At 41.0% G+C, this 22466-nt stretch overlaps 1 protein-coding gene across 6 annotated transcripts in view; it reads left to right on the top strand.

The window, feature by feature from the left end:
• Window positions 1-22466, top strand: part of PTPRM (protein tyrosine phosphatase receptor type M) — a 749971-nt gene that overhangs the window by 576307 nt on the left and 151198 nt on the right. For all 6 annotated transcript variants that reach the window (XM_047793745.1, XM_047793747.1, XM_047793743.1 and 3 more), the window contains exon 15: window positions 17698-17849. In XM_047793745.1, the coding sequence (XP_047649701.1) occupies window positions 17698-17849 (152 nt within the window). The remainder of the gene's footprint in view (window positions 1-17697; window positions 17850-22466) is intronic.

Here is a 22466-nt window from a genome sequence, read left to right as displayed (position 1 = left end):
GCAGGTGCATCTCAATTCATTTTTGTATAAGTTTCTGTTGAAACATGGAAAAACCCAGTTAGTTGTCCTTATGAAGTTAGTTCTGACCCTGAGTTTGTCAAACTAGAGGTCTTGGTCAGAATGTATGGGAAGAAATGAATTAAAGGAGCAGAGACCTGGCTTTTGTTCTGGTCACCTAACCTTCCACATGTGTGTCTTCATTCATAACATGGGCTCACGTGTCCTGCTTGCTCTCATCTATATGTTGAATGAGCCATTCATCCTGCAGAGTGTCCCATGTTCTAGTATGGCTATTGCATCCTTTATAAGTCACTTAACATGCCCTTTCATCACCTGCGTTTCCTGTGATCTGGGTGGGATCTGCAGGGTAAATCGAGTCCAGGCTTCTTATTTCCGTTGAGAACTGTTAGAGGTGATGCTTTGTGCTTCCCATCCTGCTGCTTCAGGAAGCACATTAATGCTCAGATTGATTAGAAGGTGGCGGTTTTGTCAACCTGATCCATCCATTGTAAAGTTCCACCTCAGTCTTTCACTTAATGGCTTTTTAAGCTACTGATGATGATTGCCTAGATCTATTATTTTATTAGGGGTTTCAAAATGGTGACATCCTAATTCTATCACTCCATCTGTATTTATTAAGTGCCATCTCAGTTCAAACGGTTACCCCAAAATAAAGTTCCTATAGGAGACTTGAGATAAGTGTTTGGTTCGTTCCCTTTATTTTCCAGTTTCAGAATGAACTGGTGCCATAATGACTTTATACAGAAGCTAGTAGTACCATTATGGACTCAGGGATTTTTCATGTTTAATGTGTATGTACTTGTGTAATGTATTTACTTTACAGTAACCAGTGTTGACCTGTTCAGAGCATCTCTTTGGCCAATAGGAGCTCCTTCAGGTTGTCTCTTGGGTTCTTTTGACAAGACTCCAGAAATCTTGGGAAGCTTCCACAGATGTTCTCAGCTCATCATGTTCATTGCCTGCCCTGAGACTGATATCAACCATTTTTCCAAGAAACCCCAGGGTTTTTTTAGTAGGCAGTGGTGCTTAGAGAATACAGCCTGGCTGCAAGGGTGCTCATTGGACCTGGTTGTTTCTAGAGCTACATCAACTGTTTCACCACCATCTCAAACCTGTTGTCTGCTTATCTTTCTGAGTACCTGACGAGCCAGCATCTAACTCATCCCCTTTGTCTCTGTCACTAGGAAGAGAAAAACCATTGTCTGTAATAAAATATACAAGAATATGTCTGTAACCTAAGGGTAGAGAATGCCCTAAAACCATCACGGACATAACCATAAACTTCTATATACCAAAAGATGCCATAAACAAAACTTTAAAACAAAGTATATATTAAAAGAAAATATTCTTTATATATCTATATCTGTATGCCAAAGTAATAGTGGCCTAACTATAAAAAATATCTACACATGCAACCGTATGTTCATTGCAGCACTATTCACAATAGCCAAGACATGGGAACAAGCTAAATGTCCATCAACAGATGAATGGATTAAGTAGATGTGGTATATATACACAGTGGAATACTACTCAGTGATAAAAAAGAAAAATGCCATTTGCAGCAACATGGATGGAACTAGAGACTCTCATACCGAGTGAAATAAGTTAGAAAGAGAAAGACAAATACCATGTGATATCACATACCTGAAATCTAATAAATGGCACAAATGAACCTTTCTACAAAAAAAGAAAATCATGGACTTGGAGAACAGACTTGTGGTTGCCAAAGGGGAGCAGGAGGGAATGGGATGGACTGAGAATCTGGGGTTAATGGATTCAAACTATTGCCTTTGGAATGGATAAGCAATGAGGTCCTGCTGTATAGCACTGGGAACTATTTCTACTCACTTATGATGGAGCATTATGTGAGAAAAAGAATGTATATATGTATGTGTGACTGGGTCACCTTGCTGTACAGTATAAAATTGGCAGAACACTGTAAACCAGCTATAATGGAAAAAATAAAGACCATTTAAAAAAATATCTGGACATCAATAAGAAAAGATAAACCCAAATAGAAAAATGGATATAAAATACATAGGCAACTTATAGAACACCAATATATGGCTAGGTAACACTTGAAAATATATTCAGCTTCACACATAATCAGATATGTGCAAATTAACACACTGTGAGATGGCATTGTTTTACCCATAAGATTGGCAAACATTTTTAACTGATATCAAGAATTGGTGATTATTTGGGAAAACACAGCTTGTTAAATAGGATAATTTAGTACAACTTTGGTATTACTTTTGAGATTTCATTTTAATTTTGAAGAAAAAACTTCCTCTATTTCCCATCATCTCCTGCATATACACACATGCATAATAAATAAATACCGTATAAAGGCCAGATTATTTGCTTTTCACATTTCTAGTAATAAGCAAGGACCTTTCACTACCAGTGTACCAGAGTACTAAAATAAATCCATAGTTTTATTTTATCTTTACAAAAGAGAAACTTACAAATTCAGAATCAGAGACAAAAGGTTTTAAGTGCAACTTGTATATGTTTCCATGGGGGAAAAATTTTTTTTTTGGCAATTAAATGACCATAGTTCAGAATAAATTAATAAGAAAATATAGCCCTGGTTTGGAAGAGTGACTGGTGTTTTAGGAAGACCAAATGGCTAATGACCTTAGGAACGCTTGTAAGTGATGAAATATTGCAATTCTGGACACTGATTCAGTGCAGTTAGTTATATTGGTTTCCTTTTGCTGCTATGACAAATTGCTACAAGCTTGATGGCTAAGACACCACTTAAGTTATTAATTTGCAGTCCTATAAGTTAGAGGTCCGACACAGATCAAGGTCTTAGCATAACCGCATTCCCTTTTGGAGACTGTCCCTTTGCCTTTTCCAGCTCCTGGAGACCACTCCCACTACTTGGCCTGTGGCCCCTTCGTCTTCAAAGCCAGCAAGAGGGGGTTGAGTCCTTCTCACACCACGTCTCTCTGACCTGCTATTCTGCCTCCTAAGATGTCCTGTGGTGACATCGGGCCAACAGGATAATATTGCTGCTGGTTAATTTATTCAGGAGAAAATACAATTAAAGAAACGGGTTGTACTTTCTCCTGAAGAAATTGATCAACAGCTGTATTTGGAACTTGGAATAGAATGATTTTGTTTAACAGTTTCATCTCATGTGTTTCGGAGCTTCTTGGGTACTTCGTTCTGCATGTCCACGGGGTCACCTGGATTTTAAAACAATGCCCCTGCTTAATTCGGTTACAGAACACACAGTTTTCTTGTTTACTGGACTCCGATTTCCCTACATGCTAACACCAGCGCTTGCTCTGTTTTTCTTTGTGAGATTCACAAATTTCATCAAGAGGAAACTGGAAGTACTAGTCCAATATGACATGCATTAAAAATTCCTCTTTCTCACTTGTATTTATAGTCTGATAGAGGATCAACAGTGTACCAATTTAGTCTTGGGGCAGAGTGACATTTTTGAAACCATTAAATTTCAAGATAATGTGCACACACAGAATTCAGCCACATAAGCCAACTATGATCGGGGACCTGCCAGCTCTAATGTCACTTTATTCCCATTTTGCTCTGCTGTGGATCCTATTTTCTGTGCCATCGCTGGTTCCTGTCCCCCTGGATTCATATTGCCCTGATGTGAGAAATAAAACTAAGCAAAATACTACTAAGGATGACAGATACTGCAGCTATTATTTTTACTGCCGACTTTTTTTAATGTTTCACAATCTTGGGCTGATGGGGAAATGACTCTGGGCGCTCACGTGTGCTGTGAGTTAACTCCCGAGTGGAAGATGTGTGTGTCAGAAGGCTCCTCTGTCTGCAGGTGAATCTTGGATAGCAGAGTGTGATTGTATTTGCTGGTCTTCGCTGCAGCCTGTTTGGGGAGGAGGCCAGCCTAAACCTTCATCAGTTACAAAACAGGAGCTCTTACCACCCCACCCCACTCCCAGGGCAGACAAACAATGCCGGGGGGCGGGGTGGGGGGGGCAGTGTCAGAATTGGGCTCACAAGGGATTTCTCTTCCACAGGAAAGATACCCCAGGGAAGTGGGGAAGATCCCTGAGCAGAGAGGAAACATGAGGGAGAGAGATAATTAAGTGCATTTCGGGAATGAACCAGTGGCCTTTTCTCCAAGGCTGTTCAATGAATAATGTTAAATTCAAGTAACAACTCCCCCCAAAAAAAAAGTTGTAGGGTTTTTTTTTTCAATCCCTCTTCATCACTTAGAAAAATTTTTTAAAAAATCTACATCTCTGTCCTATTTTCAGCTGCCAGAGTCCTTTTCATTCTTTCCACAAGCTGAAAAGCTGTACGTGATGGGATTTAACCATGAGAAGAGTGTCATCTCCAAGTACTGGCCCTGGAGCCCTCAGTCATTAGAGACGTCGCAGGGGCACTGTCTCTCTCTCTCTGGCTCTGGCTCGCTCTCTCTCTCTCTCTCTCTCTCTCTCTCTCTCTCTCACACACACACACACACACACACACACACACTCTCACACATACACAATTGTGTTCATCCTATATTTTGAATAATCAGGAAATAAGGTATTATGATTAACCAAATAATTGGAATAATGGGAACAAATAGAAATGCTTGCTGAGTGCCTACCACGGGCCACCACAGCTCTAGGACAGGGTGTACAGTAAACCGAAAAGCCAAGAGCCTCACCCCCATGCAGCTGACTGCCATTTGCTGAGTCACCTAAGATACCTGTTAGCTGAGAATAACCCATATCCAGATAATGCTGTCCAATCAGATGTTCCCTTGAAATTCAAGGGTGAGGAAAGCTGCATCAGTCCAACACTCTGCTGTTAAAAACAACAGGTTCTCGTCTTAATTCTGTTAATCGAAAAATAAAACATAGGATATTGACATTATTTTGTTCCCGTGTGTTAATTTAGCTTATGGGTCCCGGAATCTTCTTCCCAATCCCTGGATTCATTGTGAGTCCTGATAATGGCTCAGCCTCAGAGTTATGCAAAAGGTATGCATCATGATTTCGAAGTGATTCTAGATTGTCATACATGCAATTTCAACTTGCTTTAAAAGAAAGTCAGCCTCTTCCAAATATTCCTCTTCGGCTTCTAAGTCTGAGAAAGACTGTTTTCACTAAATTTGTATCTTGTGACTCTGTTCCTTGAGCCTCTTCAACATGAAATGCCTGTGGTCATACGTGTGCACCTGTGTGCAAACACAGATCCTGGACACCTGCTTGCCTGGGAGGCCCCTGGGGTTCTTGGCCGCTTGCCTGGTGTGTGTTCCTTCCAGACACCTGCCTGGTCAGTGGAGCCACGAGGTCCCAAGTAAGGTGTAGTCTTAAAGGATCTGTTGCTGCAATCAGCCCCCACTTCTCAGACTCTAAAACCACGATGCATCAGTTTCCCCAAGATTGGGATAATAATGGTAATTGCCTCACTGGGCTGTGGTGAGAATTAAGAGTTAGTGAATGTCTCCACTCTGGGAGTTCCTGTTGTGGTTCAGTGGCTAACGAATCCGACTAAGAACGATGAGGTTGCAGGTTCGATCCCTGGCCTCGCTCAGTGGGTTAAGGATCCTGCTTTGCTGTGCCGGCGGCTACAGCTCCAATTGGTCCCCTAGCCTGGAAACCCCCATATGCTGCAGGTGTGGCCCTAGAAAAAGACAAAAAAAGAGTGAATGTCATTGTGCCTGGTTATCCCAAGTCCTACGTAAGTTTTTGTAATTATTATTCTCATTGTTTTTCTGTTAGCTGTCGTCACGCTAGTTCTTTTGTGTTGAAAATATTTTAAATGTCAGACCATTTTTTTCCTTTTCCTCATCATCTTACCTTTAATCAACTTTATTTTTAGAGCAGTTTTAGGTTTACAACAAAATCAGGCAAAAAGTACAGCAAGAGAACAGAGCTTTCCATATACCCTCTGCCCCCCACCCCCACCACATACACAGTTGCTGACACAGTGTTATCACCCCAAGTGCATCGTTTACATTAGGGTCCACTCTTATTGTACAAACATAGCCTTTAATACCTGATTAATGACTGCATCCACCATTGTAACATCATACAGAACAGTTTCACTGCCCTAGAAATCTCGGCTCTGCTTAGTTATTCGTCCTTCCCACCTTCTTCCTTGATCTGTTTGCCTTCTCCATAGTTTTGTCTTTTCCAGACTATCATAGAGTTGGAATCATACACTGTGTAGCCTTTTCAGATTTGTTGCATCCTCCGTGTCATACACTGTGTAGCCTTTTCAGATTTACGCATCCTCCGTGTCTTTCATAGCTTGATGGCTCATTTCTTTTCAGTGCCAGTCCATCATCTGGATGGACCACAGTTCATTTATCTGTTCACCTACTGAAGCACATCTTGGTTGCTTCCAAGTTTTGGCAATTAAGTATAAAGCTGTTATAAACATTTGTGTGCGGGTTTTGTGTGGACGTAGGTTTTTAACTCCACTGGGTAAATACCAAGGAACATGATTGCCGAATCATATGTTAAGAGTGTGTTTGGTTTGTTTTTGGTTTTTGTTTTGCTTTTTAGGGCCACACCCGTGGCATATGGAGGTTCCCAGGCTGGGGGTCAAGTCGGAGCTACAGCTGCTGGCCTATAGGATCCGAGTCATGTCTGTGACCTACACCACAGCTCATGGCAGTGCCAGATCCTTAACCCACTGAATGAGGCCAGGGACTGAACCTGCAACCTCGTGGTTCCTAGTTGGATTCCTTTCCGCAGCACCATGATGGAAACTCCAGGGATTTTTGTTTTCTTATCAGTGAGTTTTAAGAGTTCTTTGTACATTTTGGATAACAGTCCAAATATGTTTTTGCAAATATTTTCGCTCAGTCTTTGACTTGTCTTCTCATTCTCTTGATAGTTTTCACAGAGCAAAACTTTTTAATTCTATAAAGTCGTTAAACTTTAGGTCATCTAGATATTCTTTTTTGGTATCTTCTAGTTAACATGTTTCACATTTTACATTTAGGCATATGATCCATTTTGAGTTAATTTTTATGAAGAGTATAAGTTCTGTGTCTAGATACATTGTTTTGTGTGTAGATGTCCAGTTGTCCCTGCACCATTTGTTGAAAAGACTGTCTTTTCTCCATTGTATTGCCTTTGCTTTGTCAAAGTTCAGTTGACTGTATTTGTATGTGTCTCTTTCTGGTCTCTTTATTTTGTCCCATTGATCAATTTTCTAACCTTTCACCAATACCACACTGTATTTATTATTGTTGATTTATGGTAAGTCTTGCGCTTGTGCAATGTCAGTCCTCCAAGCATGTATTCCTTCAATATTGTGTTGGCTCCTCTGGGTCTTTTCCCTTTCTGTATAAACCCTAGAATAAGTTTATTGTTATCCACAAAAATAACTTGCTGAAATTTTCCTTGGGATTTCATTGAATCCATAGATCAGGTTGGAAAGAACTGACATCTTAGTAATAGATTATCTCTCCATTTATTTCATTCTTTGATTTTTTTTTTTCCTTCAGAGTTTGTAGTTTTCTTCATGTAGAACTTATACATATGTGTTAAATTTATACCTAAGTTGTTCATTTTGGAGAGGGTACTAATATAAATGGAATTGTGTTTCTAATTTAAACTCCACTTCTATATATCATTACTGGTCTATAGAAAAGTGATTGACTTTTGTATATTAACCCTGTATCATGCAACCATACTATAATCACTTCTCAGTTTGAGGAGCTTTTTTTTTTTTTTTTTTGTCTTTTGTTGTTGTTGTTGTTGTTGCTATTTCTTGGGCCGCTCCCGCGGCATATGGAGGTTCCCAGGCTAGGGGTTGAATTGGAGCTGTAGCCACTGGCCTACGCCAGAGCCACAGCAACTCGGGATCCGAGCCGCGTCTGCAACCTACACCACAGCTCACGGCAACGCCGGATCCTTAACCCACTGAGCAAGGGCAGGGACCAAACCCGCAACCTCATGGTTCCTAGTTGGATTCATTAACCACTGCGCCACGACGGGAACTCCTGAGGAGCTTTTTATCAGTTCTTTCAGATTTTCTCAGTAGTCAATCAAGCCGTCTATAAACAAAAACAGTTTTATTTCTTCTTTCTCGAGTGGTATACCTTTTATCCTTTTCTTTGTTTTACTCATTAGTTAGGACATCCAGTATAATATTGAAAAGAAACAGTGAGGGAACATCCTTGCCTTATCCCTAATCTTAGCAGAAAAACATTCTCTTTCTCACTATTAAGTGTAAGGTTAGATATAGGGTTTTTTGGTTTTGTTTTTTGTTCGTTTGCTTTTGTCTTTTTAGGGCCACAGCATATGGAAGTTCTCAGGCTACGCCACACTCACAGTACCACCAGATCCAAGCCGCATCTGTGACCTACACCACAGCTTGAGGCAACACAAGATCCTAAACCCACTGAGCAAGGCTAGGGATTGAGCCTACATCCTCATGGATACTAATCAAGTTCTTAAACTGCTGAGCCACAATGGAAACTCCTACTGTGTTTTATTGTTGCTGTTTTGTTTTTTGTATTAATATTCTTAAGTTGAGAAAGTTCCAACCTATTCCTAGTTTGTTGAGAACTTTTTGTCATGAATGGGTTCTGGATTTTGTTGCTTGTTTTTTCTGCATCTGTAACACCATGTGGTTCTTCTTCAGTGTGCTGATATAATATAAATTAATCAATATTTCAGGGTTAAACCAACCTTGCATACCTGAAATAAATTCCTCTTGGTTGCAGTTTATAAGTCTTTTTATATACTGTTGGATTCAATTTGCTAATATTTTGTTGAGCATTTTTACATCTGTGTTCATGAAAGATATTGGCTGTCATTTTCATTTCTTGGGTTCTCTTCACTTTTTGTATTAGAGTAATTCTGAGCTCTTAGAAAGAGAAAGTATCTCTATTGTCTCTCTCTTCTGGAAGAGAGCATAGAACTTCTTCATTAACTATTTGGCAGGATTCACCAGTGAATCCTTCTGGGTCTAATGCTTTCTGGTTTTAAAAGAATATTAATTACTCATTCAATTTCTTTAAAAGGAATACATCTATTCTTATTTTCTGTTTCTATTTGTGTGAGTTTTGACAGATTGTGTCTTTCAAGGAATTGGTCTGTTTCATCTAGGTTATTAAATTATGGTCATAGAATAGTTAATAGTATTCTTTTATTGTCATTTTAATGCCCATGCAGCCTGTGGTGATGTCTTTCATTTCCAATATTAGTAATTTGTGTCTTCCCTCTTTTTGTCTTGGTTAGCTTGGCTAATGCCTTGTCAATTTTATTTATCTTTTCAAAGAACCAGTTCTTTATTTTACTGATTTTCTCTATTGATTTTGTTTTCAATTTCATTTATTTCTGCTCTAATTTTATTTCTTTTTTCTGTTTACTTTGGATTAATTTGCTCTTCTTTTTCCTTCAAAAAAAGCTTTGATGAAAGAGTTTCCTTGTGGATCAAAGGGTTAAGGACCTGGCATTGTCAATAATCTGACTCAGGTCACTGCTGTGGCACATGGGTTCAACCCCTGGCCCAGGAACTTCCATGTGCCACGGGTATGGCCAAAAAAAGAAGCTTCAATATTAATTTTAAATATTTATTTCTGGAGTCCCCATTGTGGCTCAGCAGAAACGAATCCAAATAGCATCCATGAGGACATAGGTTCTATCCCTGGCCTTGCTCAGTGGGTTAAGGATCCAGCATTGCTGTGAGCTGTGGTGTAGGTTGCAGATGCGGCTCGGATCCCACATTGCTATGGTTTTGGCATAGGCCAGCACCTATAGCTGTGATTGGACACCTAGCCTGGGAACCTCCATATGCCTCGGGTGTGGCCCTAAAAAAAAATTATTCCTTTCAGTTTTGCATTGAATGCCATAAATTTCACTCTAAGCACAGCTTTTGCTGAATTCCACAAATTTTGATTTCTTTTTCATTTTCATATAGTTTAAATTTTTTTTTTTGTCTTTTTGCCTTTTCTAGGGCCGCTTCCTGCAGCATATGGAGGTTCCTAGTCTAGGGGTCGAATCGGAGCTGTAGCCGCCAGTCTGCTGCTTTTCTTTGAACTGGAGTTTTCCAGCCATCTCTCTTTTACTGATTTTTAATTTAATTCCATTATGGTCTAAGAGCACACATTGCATGATTTCTATTGTTTTTAATTTATTAAGGTGGTTTTATAGCCCAGAATGTGTTCTGTCTTTGTGCATGTTTTCTGAACTCAAATGTGTGTTCTAGTATTGTTGAAGTATTGTACACAGGTCAGTTATATCAAGTTGATTGATGATGCTGTTGAATTTAATTATGTCCTTATTGATTACTTGCCTTATAGATCTGTCCATTTCTGATAGAGGAGTGTTGATCTCCAGTGATAGTTATGGAGTCATCTGTTTCTTCTTGCAGTTCTATCATTTTTTGCTCTGTCGTTTGGCACACACACATTAAGGATTGTTAGGTCTTCCTGAGAACTGACCCCCTTATCATTATCGAATGCCCTTCTTTACCCCTAATAACATTCCTTGCTTTGACATTTGCTTTGTCTGAAATGTTTAAAGTTACTCCTACTTTTTTTTGATTACTGTTAGCATGGTATAACTTTCTCCACCACTTTACTTTTAATCTGCATGTATCTTTATTTTATTTTATTTTTATGACCACACCCATGTCATATGGAGGTTCCCGGGCCAGGGATTGAATCCAAGTCACAGCTGCAACCTACACCATAGCTGCAGCAATGCTGTATCCTTAATCCACTAAGCCACAGTGGGAACTCCAATATCTTTATTTTTAAAGTGAGTTTCTTATAGACAACATATTAATTTGGTCTTGCTTAGAGTTAGCAATATACTTTTGCAAACAAACTCAAATTCACTTTCAAATAACGCTATACTGTATCATAGCTAGCGTAATTACTTTATAATAACAAAATATTCTTAATTCTTCCCTTATGTCCCTTGTATCATTCCATTGTTCATTTTCTTGTACATAAACTATAACCAGCAACAATATTCTTGCTATTATTTCGAACAAAATGTCCTGTGATAGATCAATGAATAATATGCAAAATATAATTTTTATTTTTATTTTACTTTCATTTATTCCTTCTCTACTAACCTTCCTTTCTTTGTTTTTTTTGTTGTTTTTTTTTCTTTTTAGGGTCGCACATCTGGCATATGGAGGTTCCCAGGCTAGAGGTTGATTCAGAGCTGCAGCTGCCAGCCTACACCACAGCCACAGAAAAATGGGATCGGAGCTGAGTCTGCAGTCTACATCACAGCTTATGGAAATGCTGGATCTTTAACCCACTGAGCAAGGCCGGGGATCAGACATTCATCCTCAAGGGTACTAGTCAGGTTCATCACCACTGAGCCACAACAGGAACTCTGAAACTTCTTTTCTTTATATAGATCTACTTCTGACCTATGTCATTTTCCTTCTTTCTAGAGAAATTCTTTTAAGATTTCTTGTGAGGCAGGTCTACTGACAACAAATTCCCTCAATTTCTGTCTGAGAAAGTCTTTATTTTTCCTTCACTGCTGAAGACTAATTTCACAGGATGTAGAATTCTAGGTTGGTGATACTTTTCCTCTCAACTTTTTAAATATTTCACCCCATTATCTTCTTGCATGGTTCCTGGAAAGTCAGATGTAATTATTCTTATCTTTGCTCTCTATGAGTAGGGATTTTTAACCACCCCCCCCCCCCGCCTCCCAGCTTTGTTCAGGAATTTTTCTTTATCTTTGGCACTCCAAAGTTTGAATATGTCAGATGTAGCATTACTGGTATTTATCCTTCTTGGTGGTCTCTGAGCGTCTCGGTTCTTTGTTTGGGGACCTGACATTAATTTGGGGGAAATTTTCTGTCACTGATGCTTCAGCAATTGCTTCTATGTCTTTCTTCTCCTTCTAGTCTCTCACTGTACACATATGTTACTTTTTTTTTTAGTTGTCCCACAGTTTGAGGGTATCTTGTTACCTTGTTTTTCAGCTTTTTTTTTTTCTTGCTTTTCAGTTTGGGAAGTTCTTATTGTCATATCTTCAGGCCCAGAGAAATTTTCCTAAGCCCTGTTCACTCTCTGAATGAACCTATCAAAATTGTCCTTTGTTTTTGTTGTGGTTTTTTTTTTTATCTCTAGCAACTTTTCTGATTCTCAGAATTTTCATCTCTCTGCTTTCGTTTTCCATCTGTCCTTGCATGTTGTCTGCTTTTTTCCATTAGAGCCTTTAGCCTATTAATTATAATTATTTTAAACTCCCATTCTGATAATTCCAACATCCCTACCATATCTGAGCCTTATTCCAATATTTTCTCTGTTTCTAAACTATGGGTTTTTTTGCGTTTTAGTATGGCTTGTAATTTTTTACTGCCATCCAAACTTGATATACCAGGTAAAAGGAACCTCTGAGAATAAGTGTTTGGTAATGTAATGGTGAGGTTTAGGGGAGGGAGTATGTCCTATATTCCTGTGATTAGGTCTCAGTCTCTTAGTGAACTGCATCCCAGGGCTGTGACCTTCACAAGTGCTTCTTTAGCACACTCAGGTGGACAGTATAGCTGAAGGGAGCTGGATTTGGGTATTTCCCTTCTTCCAGATTGGCTAGGCTCTGACAAAACCCCAACAGATTAAGCTCTAGTAAAATAATATTCTTGAGGGCAAGACCTCTTTAAGAACAAAATGCTCTGTATGCATTTCAAAATAGCCACTTTTCTCCCTTCCTACTAGAAGTCCAAGGAAATTTTTTTCCTTCAATCTGTACCTTGAAAACCAGGTACTTTTTTCCTTGCTCCTGGAGAGAAAATTCAAAAAATGTCATGTCCCCCTAAGTTGGGACCCCCTGGGAATTTTTAAGTCTCACACTTGTCCACACTGAGCCTCCAGTAATTCATCAATTACAATTTAGGTTTTCTTCCCCAGTTCTGATTCTTACACAGATTTCTGCTCATGGGCTGCTGCTCTGGTGAGTTGTGATTCTGTGTCTGCCTGTTTGTTTCTGTAAGTTTGAGGACAGTGGTTTGCCCTGTAACCCTCATTATCTCACAAGTTAAGAAAAGTTGTTCACTTTTAGTTTGCTCAGCTTTTGACTGGCTGTTAGGACAGAGTGATAGCTTCCAAGCTCCTTAAATCCTGGACCAGAAACCAAAAATCCTTTATCTAATATTTTTTTTCTTTTTTGGCCACATCCGTGGCATGTGGAATTTCCTGAGCCAGGAATTGAATCTGAGCCACAGCTGTGACCTACACCGCAACTGCAGGGATGCTGGATCCTCAACCCACTGTGCCACAGTGGGAACTCCTCTCAAATTTTTTGTGATCTGTTTTCAGATGTTGGTAAGAACACTTTTTCTATTACTAAGAGTCTTTAAGATTCATACAATCCAAATGTAGAGACAGGAGATTAAAATATTTCAGGCAAACCATTTCTGAAAAAACAAAATGGAAAATAAATTTGTGTCTTTAGATAAAATTGCAAAGAAAATGGCCTCCACTTTGTGAGTTTTCCTGCACAAAAAAAAAAACAAAAAAAAACTGTCGCATCAAGTTCACAATGTTTTTCTGATGGCTTTAAAACTTTTCACTTGAAAAAAATACAGATCTGAAACACAAAGACCAAAAGAAACATAGAAAAAAAAGAGAAAGAAAATAAACTTCCATTTATCCCCAGTCATTCTCAGCCCTCAATTTTAAATATAACCTTCCTCTACCATCTGTAATTATGAAGTATCGTGTTTAGCTGTGCATGAGAACAAGTGGAAATCCCAAGCAATAACTCAAAATCTCCATGACAAAGCGAGCTACTTTTGATTAGTAGGTTGTAGAAAAGCTCTCTTTTCTAATGCTTTGCTTGACCATTTTTAAATCAGTTCACAAGCATATCGAATACTACCTACTTTGTGTAAAGCATTAGCTAGGTGCTAGTAAATTAATCCTACTTTTTCAGTGCATTGCATAGAGTAATGAGATGGTAAAGTATTTACACTTGAACACAATTTGGTGGTAGTTATAACGTAACTTTAGGGAAATGTAAATTAATGAAATACATTACTAGGGATAGCACATTGTTCTAGAAGGAGTACCTTTGAGGTCAGAGACGTCTGGGGTGTAATCCAAGCTCCACCATTTGGACAATTTACTAACTTCTTTAGACTCCATTCCTTCATCTATAAAATAGGAAGTCAGAGTTGCCCTTAACTAATTACTAGGATTAAATGAGATAACACTTGTACAGTACTGCCCTACAATAAATACTGTATATATCATATTATGTTGCTCTCCACTCTTTTCCCTTCCAACACAATTAAGTTTCTAAGTGGTGTATTTCTAAGAGCAGAAGTGCCCACAGATATGCTTTGTTTGGGCCACGTAGTCTTAAATTTTTTTTAACTTGACTTATTTGATGACACTTAAAGTTCAGATCATATAAAATCTGGGTTCCTCATCTCTCCTGAAATGTACCATGTCTGAGACCGCGATGGCACATACACCTCTGGAGCTGGAGTGGCTCTCTCCCCTTGCCTTTCTCCAGGGCTCACCACTCCTTATTGTCTTAGACCCACGTCACTCACTTGCAGGACCTGCCTGGCCCCCGGTGAGATGTTTGTGCTTGTGACATCTGAGTAGAGTGAAAATATGGTCAAGGAGTGAGGTTAACACAGGAAGGCTTACTGAAAACATAGGAGCCGTGTTTTGAAGGTTTGTGGACGTAGAATATGTGCTTCATGGACATGAGCTTAAAGCTGTGAATCTCTGACTGGACCTCTGCTTGATTTGAGTAGATTCTCATGAGTCCTTAAGGGGCTTCTTTGGCACTTAAAGAAGATCAGCAGTGAAATGTGTAGCATGACATCACGGGAATTAGTTCACACACGGGGGGTGTTAGGAAGGAAAAAGATCTTCCCAGCTCACGCTTGGCTTTCAGTGGTGCACACATCCTCCCCCTCCACCACCACCACCTCCCACCAACTAGAACTACTCTCACTGCCATTTCCTGACCTGTAAGGATCAGAGGAACACAAGCAAGAGGAGACACAGAGGGAAGTCTGGCGAACTTGACTGTGTCTCTCTTCGTAGACAGAGCAAGAGGATGTTGAAGCAATTATCTGCATGATGAGTCATCCCAAAGCAAATCAAAGAAATTCCAGCAAAGAGGGGACTTCTGCCTGAATGGCAGTGCTAACTATTTGGGTCATCCACTTTAGCATTCCTGGGGAAGACCAGGCTTGAGAATACTTTTCCAGGGGACTGGCAGACTCAGAAGTGGAGAGCAGATGTGATATTGTAACTGCAGCTTGGCTCTGGAGCTGGTCCTGCCTCTGCCCCAATCTTCTGGTGAGAACATCCAAGCCCCCAGACCCTGCCTCTCAGCATAATTGGCTGGGTAAGAGGGCTCTGGAGGAGACCAGGGTCTGCATGCTGGCACCCAGAGGAGCCACACGGCTTACTTTTCATAACCATTACAACTTTCTTTTTGTAAATGCATATTTTTAAAAAATTTTTTGAAATAAAATTGATTTGCAATGTTGTGTTAGTATCAGGTGTCCATCAGAGTGGTTCAGTTATTCAGATTCTTTTTCAGATTCTTTTCCATTATAGGTTATTACAAGGTATTGAATGTGGTTTACTGTGCTGTGCAGTAGGTCCTTGTTGTTTATCTGTTTTATATATGAGTATGTATATTTTCATTCCAAACTCCTAGTTTATTTCCCCTCACCATCCCCTTTAGTAACCATAATTTTGTTTTCTAAGTCTGTGAGTCTATTTCTGTTTTATAAATACATTTTAATGATTTTTTTAGATTCCACATATAAGCGATACCATATGATATTTGTCTTTTCCTGCTTGACTTCGCTTAGTATGATAATCTGTAGTTCCATCTGTGTTGCTGCAAATGGCATCATTTCATTCTTTTTATGGCTAAGTAGTATTCCATTATATATGTGTACCGTATCTTCTTTATCCATTCATCTGGACATTTAGGTTGTTTCTGTATCTTGGCTATTGAGAATCGTTCTGCTTTGAACATAGGGGTGCATGTATCTTTTTGAGTTATAGTTTCCTCCAGACATATGCCCAGGAGTGGGATTGTTGCTTCATATGGTAGTTTGACATGGAGTTTTTTTAAGGAACCTCCATACTGTTCTCCATAGTGGCTGCACCGCTTTGCCTTCCCATCTTTACAACTTGAGCACTGTCCTAGAAGTTATAGATCATTTTCATTTTTCTGTTTAAAAATGGATCTTTTTTCCAACAACTTTAACAATAAAAAAGGGGCAACTTATTAATGAAACCCTTCTGCCTTCCAAGTATGAAATTAAAAGATGATTATAACTGCGGGCGAGAAAGCATTTGGATTATGTGGCATTTGGAAATGATAATAAAGGTTATCCATATGGTCTTCTGTTGTCAATGCCTTACACTGCATTAGTAATCACCTAATATGGGGGTGATTTTGATTATGTGGCTCATTTTAAATTCTGCCGTGTCCTAGGTCAGTCAGAGTCAAGATGATTTACTAGAAATAGCTGCCATTTTCTTGTGTAAATGCTGCCAAGTGCTTAAGCAGAATTAGAGTATTTAGGACATTGTATGTTTGGCATTACAGAAGTCTTGTTAAAGCTTCTCGCTTTATACCTTCTTCTTAAGCGTCTTGTAATCCTATTGTTTGTCTGTCCCTGATGCATCAAACAACCTCTGGCAGTAAGAGCTGTAAAGATGTATTTTATCTGTGTATTTGAACATCCGTTTCCCTTAGGGTTTTATGGCTGTTGTCTAGGTCTCTGTAACTTAGGAGCTTTGGGTGGTTAATGAGCATGACGCAGAGGCCAAGGTTAAACTCTCTCTCCACAAGAACTGGAAATCTTTCTGCCTTCCAAAACCTCTTTGCATCTTGTTCACTGAGAGAGGGAGCCCAGGGACTGACTCCTCTGCAAAACTTTGGAGGGCAGGCAACAGCTTGACTTTTGTAACCTTCTGCTTGGTTGACCAGCCTTAATGGGGAGTTACTTCGAGTTCATCTGGGGTTTGGTCTAGTGTCCCAGCCACTGGAGATTCAGGACAAACCCCTCAGAGGCTTCTGTCCCCTGCAGGCTACCCCACAGACTTCTTCTATCAGGCACACACTCCAGATACGCGGTCCTCAGCCCTCACCTAGGTTGTTCTTTGGCTCTGCAGCCTCCCCCTTAGACGTACCCTAGGATTATTTCAGTTTTGCTTGATGAATATCTACTAGGAGAAACTACTGTTGGACCACGCATATTTCAAAAATAATTTAGTAAAAATTTACTAACTCTAGGAGTTTCCCTGGTGGCTCAGCAGGTTGAAGATCCTGTATTATCCCTGCTATGGCTCGGGGTTGCTACTGTGGCTCACGTTCAGTCCCTGGCCCCGGAACTTCCGTATGCCACCAGAAAAACATCAGTAACTCTATAGAAGCATATCAGTAGATACCTGATGACCATGTCGTACTAGGGTCATTGGTCATTTTAATTTACCTCCTAGTAGAAGAAACATAAAGTCATGTTTGGGCTGAATGGGCCTAACGTCCCCGAGGGTTGTTTTGAGGACAGGAGGAGATGTTTTTCATCTTTGCGACGCTGCAGCTGGCAGAGGACCTGGCATCTAGAAGGCTCGGGAAATGAGTGTCACAGATAAACACCATTAACTCAGTGGAAGGGGGTGCCCCTTCACTGGTCTGACACCTTGTCCATCCTGGCGCATCTGCATCATGACCTCTCTGTCCTCAGGAAACTGGCCAAGAAGCGGAAGGAGACCATGAGCAGCACGCGGCAGGAGATGACGGTGATGGTGAACTCCATGGACAAGAGCTACGCGGAGCAGGGCACCAACTGCGACGAGGCCTTCTCGTTCATGGACACGCACAACCTGAACGGGAGATGTGAGTGTGCACCGGGGTCCACAGAGCACTGGGTCCTATTAGGAACAACACTCCCTGGAGAATTCTTAGGCCCTAGTGCTGTCTTCAGGCCCTCCAAGGCTCCTGGCAACACCTCTCTGAGCCTGGCTGCCTAGGAGAGGTGATGTGGTAGAGGTGACAGGGCCGGATCAGAGGCATGGCACAGGGAGCCACGGTCCTGGTTCTGTAATACCCAGGAGCCGTGCACCAGGCCGCTCTCCTTGCCAGAGGAAGGCTTCTGCTTCTCAGCTTGCCTGTTGGTGTTTAGCTCCTGTTTGTAAGCAAGGCAGGTGTGGAATCACACGGGGGAAGCCTGTTATCAAACAGCTCACTAAATGGCAGTGACGAGCTAATTGTTTACTTGTTTAGCTGACAAACTCTGCCTTTATTACAGGGCTATTAGTAGCAATTAATAAGTTAAAGTGTATTTCCACTTCGGAAGTCTTACGTTTCACACCAGGTGGGAACACCGAGCCCAGCTAACACCTTCTCGAGCTGCCACCTGCCATCCAGGTACAAGGCACTCTTTCAGGAAGCTAACAATTACATTGATTATATGAAACACGGAAAGAGCAGTGGCTGTGTCTCTAGTGATCCTCTCGGGGACCAAGAGCAAACCCCGCAGTCTAGGCCTAGGCTAGACTAGGCTGTGGTTCACAGCCCTGCTGGTTCAAGGTTACCATGCCCCCAGGCTGCCACCAACCTCAGGATGTTGGATGACTCCAGGGACAGATCAAGGGCAGTCCTCACTGTTACTAATACAAACAAAGGCTGGGGGTGGGAGAGGCACAGAAGCGCATCTCCAGCGGGTGGGGGCTGATCCCAGTGTGGACAGCGTGGGCTCCTGTTCCGACCACCAACTTGGGGTGTTCTGACCCGCATCTCCCCCAGCCCCGGCCTCCTCAGATCTCACCCTGCTCCCACGCCTGCCTTTTCCCTCCGTTCAGCAAGGCTTCCAGAAAGGCTTGTTTCTTTCTCTTCATAGCGGCTACAGTTGTCACCTTATCCTAGTTAGAGTCCCTGTATTTATTTATCTACGTGCACACGCTGCCCCCCAGCATGGCCTTTACCCGGGCGGGCAGAGCACACTCTTCATCCATGGTCATTGTCCTTTGTCATTTTCAGCGTAGGAGGCACAATCTGGGGTGCTTCAGTTTACCAAAGATCCCATCCCTTTTTTTCATGTAACTTTGCGTTTTTGTTTAAAATATTCTAGTTTTCATTTTTAAAATGTGTGATGTATTTAACTGCCGAAGTAAAGCAACATAGGAGTTCCCTGGTGGTTTAAGTGTTAGGACTCAGCATTTTCACTGCTGCAGCCCGGGTTCAATCCCTGGTCTAGGAACTGCTATCCCACATCAAGCTGCTGCACACTTGTGGCTAAAAATAAAAATAAAAAATAAAGCAACCTAGGATGCATTTGGGGGGGGGTGTTGGGGGGGTCCTTCCCACCATAGTCAAGATGAGAATTTTCATAATAGTAGTTATTTCTTGGTCGGTATGAAAGGGACCACAGAGGGACCTCTTCTCACTTTGCAGCTTCACCCATTAATGTTCTTCTACAGCGAATTCCTCACAACTAAATCTACTTGGAATCACCCACCCAAAGAGCAGAGAACTACGTTAGTGGTTTCTAGCCTTTTGAAGTTTGAGCAACAGAGGCTCTTTGCCTCTGGACAGAATACGTAATTTGTCATTTACCTTTTAAAAAACGAATGTGTCTCTGGAGTTCCCTGGTGGCACAGTGGGTTAAGGCTCTGGAGTTGTCACTGCAGCGGCTGGGGTCCCTGCTGTGGCACAGGTTCGGTCCCTGGCCCAGGAACTTCCACATGCCAAAAATAATGATAATAATAATGTGTCTGCAGAAATCCAAAAATAATAACAATAATAATAATGTGTCTGTGGAAATCCAAAAATAATAATAATAATGTGTCTGCAGAAATCCAAAAATAATAATAACAAAAATAATATGTCTGCCGAAATCCAAAATGCCCAGGGAAGAAAGGGCTGCTGCAGAGGCTGGGCAGCTTCCAGGGCTCACCCACCACAGGGCCTCCCATCAATGAAGCCAGGGGAGCAAACACAGCAGGAGGGCTTCCTGCCTTTCCCCATCCTCTGGGTGATGGGACCGTGTCATCCAGTCCCATCCGTGGGGAGTGATGCTCCCTCACGACACTCTTTCAATGCCTTTACAGTAAAGAGCAACTGCTGCAGAAGGAGGTTTTCAGGGAAAGTGTTCATTAGACCACTAGGCTTCCAGCCCCAAACCTGTTACAAGTCAGGAAGAGATAGCTGAATGAAACAGTGACAAAACTGAGATTGGAGAATTTAAAAATAAGCCCAAGCGTATTTACGAGAGTACAGGATAATCTGCCCACCAAAGCCAACAGAAGCTGTACCTAAAAGAGGGAAAGTAAGCTCCCATCGTGGCTCAGTGGTAACAAACCTGACTAGGGTCCATGAGGATACGGATTCGATCCCAGGTTCAATCAGAGGGTTAAGTAAGGATCTGACTTTGCCGTGAGCTGCGGTGCAGGTCACAGACGCGGCTCGGATCTAGAGTTGCTGTGGCTGTGGTGTAGGCCAGCAGCTGCAGCTCCCATTTGACCCCTAGCCTGGGAACTTCTATGTGCTACAGGTGTGGTCTTAAAAAAAAGAAGAAAGAAAAAATTAAAGGGAGGAATGTAGATATAAATTTTAGAGGTACATTTAACTATTGTAACAGAAAAAAGTATTTAAAATATATTTTAAAGTTAAAAATAAACATTGATATTTTGCATCTGTTTTCCACATTTTTTAAAAATAAATTAAAATGTCAGCAGGTAATAGACGTTATGCTTGCTGACCCTGGGTGCATTTTATAGGAGTTCAGGATTTTTGTTCTTATTTTTATCAATTGCTCTCTTTTTTTTTTTTTTCCCCAGCAGCTTGCCACCAACATACATTATAAATGTGATGCTTCTCCATTTTAGAAAAATCCCACATAACTGACCAGCAGCTTGGATTTGGCTTCTGGTTCTGCCATTTTCTTATTCTACACTTTAAAAATATAAACACAGGGGGTGTTCGTTGTGGCTCAGTGGGTTATAGACCTGACATAGTCACTGTGAAAATGTGGATTCGATCCCTGGCCTTGTCCAGTAAGTTAAGGATCTGGTGTGGCTGTGGCCGTGGCCTAAGCTGTAGCTCCAATTTGACCCCTAGCCTGAGAGCTTCCATATGCCACAGGTGGAGCCATAAAAAGATAAATAGATAGATAGATAAAATAAACACAGATAGATAAAATAATCGTGGTCTGACGGTTACTGCTCCGTAAGAGTGAAAATATATTAGGATGGCATCAGAATAAAGATAACAGGATGACCATGGGGATTTGGTAGTGCTTCCCATAAAACATTGATGTAAATGGGTATTAGTGTCCTGAGCAGAAACACAGTCTCAAATAAATGGTGTAACTATATCAGAGGAATGAAATTTTAAACTTACATCCACCAACTTCAGCATCCGAGTACATTCAAATCATTTATCCTTATGCTTTAATGAAATTAAAGTGTTTTGAAAGCACTAATCAATTAAGATGTTGAAGAGAGTTTACTTTAAAAATAGGACACACACCCTTTCAATGGAATCAGATAAATTGAATTGGATTGACTTTACCTCTTAATAACTGAGGGGGAAGAGAAGGTGCAAGAGTTAATTCTTGAATGTTTCAGAGGAAGATTTCAAAGAAAAATAAGCATTTTTACTAAGATTTAAAGGACTAGAACAAGACGTAGGCATGCAGCTTTCACCTTAAAAATAGCTCACATCGGGAGTTCCCGGTGGCCTAGCGATTAAGGATCCCGCGTTGGCACTGCTGTGGCTTGGGTCACTGCTGTGGCTGGGGTTTGATCCCTGGCCCAGGAACTTCCAGCCCTCCCCCCAAACCAATAGCACACCTGAAGCATTATCTTTAATTTTCATAAAACAGACCCCAGCATCTGAAAAGCTGACTATCCAAACTAGGGAGGTGAGGATGTAGCAAACTGTAAAAATACTGATGTTCGGAATATTCTCCAAAAGCTGTGTATAGACAGAGTCTCCTACTCTTAGTTGTAAAAAATCAGCATGATAGTAGAATTCTACAAGCAAAGGCTAGAAATCAAAAAGGATGTCTCATGAATTTCTCTATCCAAAATGGTGGCTGTGGTTATAGGTTCTTCCTTCATTTGTGGGTCAGGAGATCTTTTTTTTTTTTTTTTGTCTTTTTATGGCCGATCCTGTGGCATATGGAGGTTCCCAGGCTAGGGGTCCAATCAGAGCTATAGTCGCTGGCCACAGCCACAGCCACAGCCACACAGCATCCGAGCTGCATCTGCAACCTACACCTCAGCTCACGGCAACACCAGATCCTTATCCCACCGAGAGAGGCCAGGGAGCGAACCTGCGTCCTCATGGATGCTAGTCATATTCGTTTCCACTGAGCCACAACAGAAACTCCAGGAAATCTTTTAAGAGATAAAAGGGTGTGTTTTCTCAAGCACAAGTAACTCCCCAGAGAGAGTGGCGAGGGATAGCGTTTACCACGTCGACTTGGGTGGATCTTCACTGTGTCTGTGC

This window comes from Phacochoerus africanus, chromosome 8 (genome assembly GCF_016906955.1).
Source record: "Phacochoerus africanus isolate WHEZ1 chromosome 8, ROS_Pafr_v1, whole genome shotgun sequence".
Taxonomy (NCBI): Eukaryota; Metazoa; Chordata; class Mammalia; order Artiodactyla; family Suidae; genus Phacochoerus; species Phacochoerus africanus.
This window is presented reverse-complemented; position numbering and strand designations above follow the sequence as displayed.